General features: G+C 34.8%; 1 protein-coding gene across 1 annotated transcript; it reads left to right on the forward strand.

Moving 5' to 3' along the window:
• Positions 1 to 8,081: 8,081 nt before the first annotated feature.
• LOC149232318 (two-component response regulator ORR9-like) lies at positions 8,082 to 9,550 on the forward strand. The gene is made up of 5 exons (XM_089381879.1): positions 8,082 to 8,181; positions 8,461 to 8,525; positions 9,107 to 9,178; positions 9,274 to 9,344; positions 9,457 to 9,550. The coding sequence occupies exons 1-5, from the start codon at positions 8,082 to 8,084 to the stop codon at positions 9,548 to 9,550; spliced, it is 402 nt and encodes a 133-aa protein (XP_089238005.1).
• Positions 9,551 to 9,829: the final 279 nt, after the last annotated feature.

Below are 9,829 nucleotides of genomic sequence, written 5' to 3' on the forward strand. Positions count from 1 at the left end.
AGATTTCTCTAATGATTCAACGATTGGATCTTGATATTCAAAACGACTAATTCTAAAACCATGAGACTCATGAGAACATAAATTTTCAATTAACACACTCAAATCACAAAGAGAGTGTCCAATATTATGATCATATTGGTTGATTAACATATAAGGCCCTCGATTCTCTATTGGTTTCCTTCGTGTCCAATCCCATGCAAAACCAAAAATATGAAAGCTTAGAGCATTTAAAATAATCTTTGACATTTTAAATTCAACAAACTAATTAGGATACCAGGTTGGCAAAATATTGGATGCTGGTATCAAATCAAACCAAGTATTCATATCAACACAAGGGTTTTGATTCAAAGATAACCGAAGAATTTCCTAGCATTCAAGAGGAGGGATTATTCCAAAAATAAGATTAACTTCATAACATACATAAGGGGAATAAGAAGGTGATCAATCTCAGAATAGTTTGACTTGGAGTAATATTTTAGCCAAACATGGCCTTTGTCTTGATAATCAAAATGAAAAACTTTGAAGTTGTGTACATTGGTGTAATATATGCTCTCCAATATTGAATGTGATACAAGGGATTCAATTGATGAAGATAGATTAATTAAACAATAATATTTTATTTGATCTAAGGCCCTATCTTGAATATTAAGAGAATTAGTTTGAAAATGCTAAAATTCCTTCAAGAATGAACTCACATCCAGTGGAAATATGTTAAAGAGAGGATTACATGTGAAAATATGGATCCATTCTAGTTCAGAGATCCCTTCAAGATTGTTAGAACCTGACATAACCATCAACAAGGGTTGAAGTTCCTCGACTTCCTCACAAGACTTTAAACTCTTTGATGGTGGATCGTCAAATTTAGGTGGCCTAGAAAAATTAACAGGTAGATACACACCACTATTATCAAATGTTTAATGAAGACACTATTAATGCTACGGGTTTGATCAAACTTAAGATTGAAGATATCAAACACTTGATGGATATAGAATTCAGATACATTAGTCAAAGGGCTCCCTCAAACACTAAAAGTTATAATGCCTTCGGCCTGGGTTATGAAATATTTCTAATTAAACAAATCACAATCAATGGATTCAAAATTTTCATCTTTTGATCATGACACCACACCATCTTGTACCTGATTACAATTAATACCAATAGGGAAAGGATCCAAATAATTAAGGGAAGGTGCTAGTATAACAGACTCGTCCAACATGTTCGGGTACAATAAACAATGTGTTAAAGGTGAGGAAATATGGAAAGACTCGTGAGGAGAGATGTGAGTTGTAACAGAATCAGGATGAAGATTAATTTATTCCTCATAATATTCATCAACATAATGATCAAATAAAGGCATATAACCATGATCTTCAGATTGACCTTGCTTTAATTCAACATGATATATTGAACATTCACAAGACTGACAACTTATTTCCTCAAATTTGATATTTGAAGATGCATGAATCAAAGAAATTTTAGAATAATTTCGAATTTAAAGAGTATCCCATCTCATAGATGAAGATTGTAAACTATAAGAAGCATATTTTGAATTGATACCTCACAAATCTAAGCCTTCAAAAGAAGGAAATATATCATTTGGTGTACTTGGATATTCATCACTACACATGTTAATGCAAATAGGAATGTCATGGTGATGGTTGTCCAAAGTATCAACTTGAATGAAGGATTCAAAATCATTTGACAGATTATGAAGATTGCAGGATCAGAGATCAACCAAAAATGCAAGATTGTCATCCTGAAAGAGGGAATAAAGACGGAACATATCTTCACCGCTTTTCTCCTCTACATGTGAATTTAAACTACCTTGTATATGATCATTTCTTGGTACAGCAAGTCGAACATGATTAAGAATTGAAGTAGGTTGATCAAGCAGATCATGAAACAGGGAATCATGAGACATAGATAGTGAAGGTTGAAGGGTATCCGCTGAGGAAATCCTTCTTTCAATCAAATCAAATTCAAGACTTGAATTATGTATATTGATATGACTTTGAAAAACTACAGGATCAACCTTAACCACAAACCTGTTGTAGTTACTGAACCATTCCAAATTCTCCCCAATAGGATCCAAAGCATGAGAAGGGGATGAAGGTGGAAAAGATGAATCAACAATTTATTTTTTAGATTTTCCAATTTCAGCATCATCACAAGGAGGGACCCAAATTGGCACTGAGAAAGAAGGAGGACAAGGAAAAAAAGGAATAGTAGGTTCCTCTCAAATTTGGGGTGTCTTATGATCAACATAAGTTGGGAGAGAAGAATCATCCAGGGGTTCAAATTCAAAGGATTTCAAGGTGAATATAATCAAACTTTGAAAATTTTCCATGATGAAATCTGAATCAGTTACTCCCTCGATGAATTCGTAGCATAGGTGAATAAATTGATGAAAAAATTCCTCTACATATTCCCTAGGTTTCATTATAATAAAATCAATTATCTTACAAATATATTGCTATCATACCTGTCAAAGGCTTGATGAAGCTCCATAGCGAGTTTCTCGAATGAATGAATGGAAGCAGTTGGTAAAATATAACACCATTTCTTAACTCGACCTTCAAGCGTGAGGGTGAAAAATTTACTAGCAACATATTCACAATTGATTTCTAATATTCACAAAAATTGAGAAACAAAGATATATGTTGAGCTATGAATGTTTACCCCTCGCCATCAAACTTCGAATTTGACAAGTCATCAATTAATTCCATGGGGATTGAAAGATTTAATCTATTACAAAAACACTCTAGTGTTTTGTTTTGGGAAAGAGCCATTTAATACGAGACATTCAAAATAGACTTAGCGGGCACAACTTGTTGTCTAACCTTCCTTCTAGCACCAACTGTTGATGACGCTGGAAATCTGTCAACCAATGGGGTCTCCAGGATGTGAAGTCCCAATTAAACCTCATATCGTTCGGAGTAGGACCCCCATCCAGAGTATCAATCAAACTACCATAACTCTAAGGTTTTCCTTAGCTGCAATAAATAATATAAAAGATTACGCACATATCCTTTGAAATCAGCAAGTAAGTTGACTCTTTGAAACACTAATTGTAATGTGTAAAAGAATACTTTCACTAGAGGGAAGTAAGAGTGAGTCTCTAGAAGGAAAGTAATAGTACTATCCTAAGAGTGGCACATGAGAGCAAGGAAATATTCGTTAGCTTTCTAGTGAAATAGCTCGCATAGACATAATGAACAATAAAGAAAATACAACACACATTCAACAATATAAGTATTAAAGCCAATGATGTAGTTCAATTTCCTTGGTACAAATGAACAAAAAATATACCACAAACATCTAAAGAATAGTCTTAAAATATTCATGATACATGCATGAAAATATGTTGGCTCAGCGAGCTTCTAATTATTAGGTGAAAGATCCAAGTACATAGTTACAATGGTGAGACACTAGCTCCAATAGTGGAAAATTAAGTAACGCCTTTCTTCTCCAAAGGATGATCTTCTCTCCTATGCCAAGCTAAAGAAGCCAAGGCTAGCTCTCTAAAGTCTATCACTCCAAAATCCATTTTCTTGAGTTATGACGATGTATTTATAACTAATGAGGTGACTCTCCACCTCCCATGTGACTCTTGACCTCCTTCATAACTCTGAGCTTCTACTATGAATTTTCAAATTCTTACATGACCTTTGAGATTATATATGACTCATTTGTCCACATGTGACTTTACATATTTCACATATGACTCTTTGACTTCCACACATTACATTTTCCCTTTTCCTTTTGATAATTACATCATTACATCCACAAATGATGTGAAAAGACACATTGACACATATGGCATTGTGATCACTCTTGAACAAGACCTGACTTGGAAATGATGACATGTGACTTCATGATGATTTGACATTGCTAAGCTTCTCTTCTTTTTGCTTTCTTTGTATCATCTTATCTTCACAGATTCCCAAGTGTCTTCTAGCACAATCACTTTCTCCTCCTCTTTGAGCAATCATATTGTCATGTCAAGATATGGTACCTGTAAGTGAAATCTAATCATGACAAGATGACATCAGTCTAGAAATATCCTAGTCTAATTTTCTTCATGAAAAATACTGACTAACTTGGAAATGAGTACTAGATCGAGAGGAAGGGTCATGGATTACACGATGTGTAGTTCCAGAGGTCAAGAGTGAGGGACTGAGGCTTGAAACTATGTAATGAACAGTTCTGGATGCCTGCAAAGTAAGACTTTATAGTTGAGGGTCACAGTGAGGTGAGCTTGCCCACTGTAACTACGCAATGCATAGTTCTATAGGGAGACTAGGAAATTGGATTGCCAAATTGCATAGTTCAAGGAGTCAGGGGCACACTACAAACTGAAATTATGCAATGCATAGAAAGAGACTGGTTGGGAGGAAAAATTACGCAGTTCTAAGGGGCAGGAGGAAATATTTGAGCAATGTCACTATGCAAAGTGTAGTCCTTGGAGGCAGTGACTACACATTGCGTAGTTCCAAGAGGTAGGACTGACTAACTGAGGCCTAAGACTGCATAATGCATAGTTGAAGGAGGCAGTTTGGGAGGAGGTTGACCGAAGAAAGATAAATTGTATAAAATGACTGAGTGTGGGATAGAAGAAGTGAGAGATGAAACAAGAACAAGACTTGAACATGATCACACACTTATAGATGACCAATCACTCACCAAGGAAGAATTTACTACACAAAATCAACATGTTCATATTGAAACAACAATAGTACAATACTTATCTCCAAGTGCGACACTTAAGATACACCTTGTGACACAAGTGACGACACTAGTGAAACAATCCCCAAGACTTGGGGGATGCACCTAATGCATGTCTTTATGATAGATAGAAAATAATGCAACAGGAGAACACATTAGAACTTCCCTTTAAGAATGTACAAATGACTCCCTTTGACTAAATGCGACACTTTATTAACCACAAGATGACACTTGCAAAAGTAAGAGAAAAGCGCAAAACAACACTTGCAAAGGCTTCAATAAAGTGAAAGCGACACATCCTAGAGTGAAGATAACATGAAAACGACACTTATTAAAGTGAATGCAAGTAAAAACGACATTTGTGAACGTGAAAGCGACACTTGCAAAAATAAAGGTACACCAGAGTGACAATTGAGAAAACTCACCGAAATAGAAGTACAATTGCAATTAAAGTGAGAAAGACTGCCAATGGAGGGTGCACAATAAATGTCAACATGCATTGCGCAGTACACTGTGCTTATGGATTGTGCAATCACTGTTACTAGTGATTGTGCAAGCCTTACCTTCAAGGGTTGTGCAATGCATATCTAAGCTTGCATATAAAAATGTGAGTTTGTGGATTCATCGTAGACAAAGCATGTGTGAGCAAGTGATGTTGACACTTAGAAAAAGCCTGTAACACTTTGCAAAACATTAGATGACCAAGAAGTGACCATGGAATGATATATCGTAACATCATTAGTAGGATCCAAAAGTCAAATGTAAGAAAAATTTTGGAAGGTATTTGTCACATCGACAACAAAGCCATAGCCAAAATTCTCTCCACATACCAAAACATGTTTCCAATTTCACATTTCCTCTTTGTAGTGATTTGATTACTAAAATCTATAGACACCACCCTCGTAAATTTAAACCTCCATAATTTTAAGAAACAATACTTATTCTGAACCATTAAAACTACTCAAACTTTACCTATTAAAAAATAAGATAAAAATCACAACCATATAGAACAAAGAAATATTTATGAACTCTAAGTATAATACAAATGATAAAATAGAGAAGGAAAATCATTATAAGTAAACAAAAGGTTGGGATATTAAAACCAATTTCGCAAATTGAAACAAAATTACCTACTTGAAATAGTGAAAATTAAAAGTTTATTAAAAAGAATATGATGGACTACATATTTATGATAAATGATTTATTAAGACTCACCTACCAATATATCAACCATAACATTAATAAAAAATAAATAACCGCACTCACTATGGGATGGGATAGGAGGAAAAAGAAAGTTAAACGAACAAACCATCCTCACTTAACAACCATTCACTTTACAACCAATCTTTGTTGACGAACCGTAAACATACCATCATAATATAATCAAACTTTACCTTACGATATTTTCATGACATTTCACCATACTTTTACCTCCCCTAGTTCTCCCACCTGTAATTTGACCGTTCAGTTGCATTTAGAATATACCCTTTCCAGCTTTATGCACGATTTTACAAAAAACAAAATTCATGTTTACATACGTAACTTTCTATATTTATTCAATTTATGAAGACATTGACTGTATCTCCCTGCCTCTGAGTCTTCGATTGTGTTCATGTGTCAAGATCACGCAACGCTCTTAATTGACCTCCGCTACCAAAACGCCATAATCGGACGGATGAAGATCCCCTTAGTCAAGCTTATGAAAAGCTAAAATTTTGAATTGACTTCTTCTCCAAGAACGCTCCGATTGAACAGGTGAATATCCCCTTAGTCAAGCTCATGAAAAACTAAATTTTGACCTTGTGATCTCTTGACTGTCAGCCAGCGCCGCCCTCGATCGGCTATCTACAAGGCTTCCCTTTGACTGGTATGCGACAATATCTCTAACTTGACTGTTATGCGACATATCGCTAACTTGAAGGCTTCCCTTTGACTGGTATCCGACATATCTCTAACTTGACTGTTATGCGACATATCTCTAACTTGAAGGCTTCCCTTTGACTGGTATGCCACATATCTCTAACTTGAAGGCTTCCCTTTGACTGGTATGCGGCATATCTCTAACTAGAAGTTTAATATGGAAGCATTGGAAGCATTAAGCCCAATAGCAAGTCTTTTCATCTCGACAAGATTATGTATGCCAGAGAGCTGTTTTTTCGAGTGTAATTTTTGAGCTGTTTTTTCAAGTGTAATTTTTTAAATTGAAAATCAAAATAGAGAATTGGTTTTTCAAGTGTAATTTTTTCAATTAAAAATTAAAATCAAATCAAATTAATTAGTTCCAAACATGACCAAATCAAATCGTAGATATCAACAATAAAATAAAATAATTTCAATAATAAACTAATTAAAAATAAATAAAAAACCCAACTGATCCACTATCGGAGGATGCTAGTGTGATTTTTTAGATTGGAAAAAAAATAAAATCGTTTCAATAGTAAACCCATTAAAAAAATTAAAAAACCCTAACTGATCCACTATCGGAGGATGCTAGGGTTTCCATATTGCATGATGGAAAATATTGATTCTGTCATTTAAATTTTACTTGTTTGTATTGAAAACTGGTTGCCTCGATCCCATGAATGGACAACAAATCTGGGAATAAATAGTATATGGAAAATAGGATTTGGTGGCAATCTGATGATATTTCGGATTTTGGAACGAGTTTATAGATTTGCTTGCATTGGGGATTCACACAGAAGAAGCTTGAAGATGAGTACTATTGCACTGCCATTGGATCTCATGATAATCCTCTGAAGTTTCGACTTTTCCTTCATTTTAGCTACTGTGTTATTCGCCCCAAGAGATCATAAAATTGGTTCATTCTCAGACTTCATCGCACATTAATTCATCGGTCAACTCCAGATGTTCTAATTGATTTTGCAGTCTTCTATTTATTAGAAGTTTTGGAATTTTTCTCTGACTTAAATTTATTTGTTCAATAAAAATATATTGGAATTACAAATTTGAGTAAATTCTACACAATTTTCCAATATTCATATTGCTACGTCTCATTAATAAAAAATTATAATTTGTCTAGAAAATTTTGTTTCGAATGGTCGCGTCGTAAATCACCAGTATAAGAAAATTCATGTTACAGTTTCAGAGATCCGAGAGTGTAGATTCAAAATTCGTGCAAAAAGGTTTTGCGGAACTGCAAAAAGCACTGGATTATGAAACCTGTTGCCAACATGGTTAGCTTATTTGTAAACTGATCTACCCATTCAGCGGCGACGTGGAACAGTAGTACAGGAAGTGAGGGGATCCGATTGATATAAATACTGGAAAGTGTAAGGAAATTCAATTCTGTTCAGAACAGGGCAAAAGTGTCTTCCACTTCTCATCAATTGACCCAAATGGAATCGAGTACTTCCCAGCTTCATGTGCTAGCCGTGGATGACAGTCGTACGGATCGAAAAATTATCGAAAAGCTGTTGAAGAAATTTTCTTATAAGGGTAATGGAATTGATGGGTATTAGCTGGTTTAGTTTGAGTTGTGTTAAGTAGGGTGGTTCCAAATCAAATTTATACAAACCAACCTAATACATTGATAGGGATTTTCAATACAGTTGCTTGTTTTGAGAATACCCATATCATTGAATCAAGTTTATGCGAACCAACCTAACAAGTTGATCGGGATTTTCAACACAGTTGCTTGTTTCGAAAATATCCATATCATTTCAATGATTTGATTGCTGGTCGTATGCTATAGTTGTTATGTTTTCTTGATTGCAGTAACGGCTGTGGATAGTGGGAGCAGAGCGTTGGAATTTTTGGGATTAGAAGACGATTCCGACTCGGTAAATGTAAGCAGTCAAAAATTATATGTTTCATTTGTTTTGATGATTAGTGGAGTGTATAATGTAATATTATTATAAATCTGTTCTAAATATTAAAACTCTAGAGATCTGAAATTTATTTTCATATTGCTAGAATCTTCTATACTATTGGCCTTTAGGTTAGAATCTTTTATACTATTGGCGTATAGGTTAGAACTCGCTAAAAGAATTAGTAAGTAATTTCATGCCTATCTCAGTATTTTTATGGGGTCCTCTGCTTAAGCTGAGGAATTGATTGGATAGCCAAAAAGTTGGTTAAATCTGGGTTAAAAATTCAAAAAAATTTGCTAGAGGCAGTGTTTCAATCATGTTTTTGATGATGGAAATGGATTTAGCACCATCACAAATTTCTAAATCACCTAAAATTATGAAGTTTGGCCACTTTTAATTGGATTTACAAAATCCCATCAAATTTTTTCAAAAAAAAACCAGAATTTCAGTAACTTTCCGAAAAAAAAAACATAATTGTTAGACTACCACTATCTTTATCGTATGATTCGTTATAATATTAGCCTCTGCATGTGATACAGGAAGATCTTCAGGCCGTGAGTATGATAATCACGGATTACAATATGCCAGGAATCTCTGGCTACGATTTGCTGAAGAGAATAAAGGTACTGTTTGTTCTTTCCAAATGTTTAGAGGATAAACGGTTGAATTCGTTTCATGGAGTGAGTGACATGCACATATTTTGAACTAAAACTTGCAGGAATCCTCAAAGTTCAAGGACATTCCCGTGGTGATCATGTCCTCAGATAACGGGCCATCTCTAATTCGCAGGTAAAATGTCAATGCAGAATTGATGTTCTTCTTTTTGAATATAACGTAAACTATACAGTGGCATAGTTAGTTGCTTGAGTATTCTTACAGAGACCTGTAAACTGAAATGCAGATGTTTGGAAGAAGGCGCAGAAGAATTCATTGTCAAGCCCGTGCGCTTAGCAGATGTAAGACGATTGAGAACTTATATCGGCGGTGATCAATAAGAGGGAACTAACTCCCTTCGGCTTAAGGTCAGTATTGAGATCGCTGTCTTGTATATCAGTTAGGTCTAACAGCGAACAATTTTGCTATGGAAGATGAAAGCCAATTTTCTGGAAGAAAATGCAGGTTACGTATTGTTTATTTGTTAATTTGACACCACTTCCAATACTATCCAGTATCTAACACTATTTTTTTTCGAAAGCTCAAGAAACCCATCTAATCATGTTTGCTGTAATATTTAATTAATAGAATCTAATATAAATTCGGCCAAGTCCTTGACC

Source organism: Pinus tabuliformis, chromosome J, assembly GCF_031772625.1.
Source record: "Pinus tabuliformis cultivar Carrire ecotype Pingquan chromosome J, CPIR1, whole genome shotgun sequence".
NCBI classification, from domain to species: Eukaryota; Viridiplantae; Streptophyta; class Pinopsida; order Pinales; family Pinaceae; genus Pinus; species Pinus tabuliformis.

What these genes read in the sequence shown, in the direction of transcription:
- LOC149232318 (XM_089381879.1), top strand. Translation starts at nt 8,082, where the DNA reads ATGGAATCGAGTACTTCCCAGCTTCATGTGCTAGCCGTGGATGACAGT. An exon ending in ATTTGCTGAAGAGAATAAAG is followed by an intron (nt 9,179 to 9,273) that starts GTACTGTTTGTT and finishes TAAAACTTGCAG; the next exon opens with GAATCCTCAAAGTTCAAGGA. An exon ending in GGGCCATCTCTAATTCGCAG is followed by an intron (nt 9,345 to 9,456) that starts GTAAAATGTCAA and finishes ACTGAAATGCAG; the next exon opens with ATGTTTGGAAGAAGGCGCAG.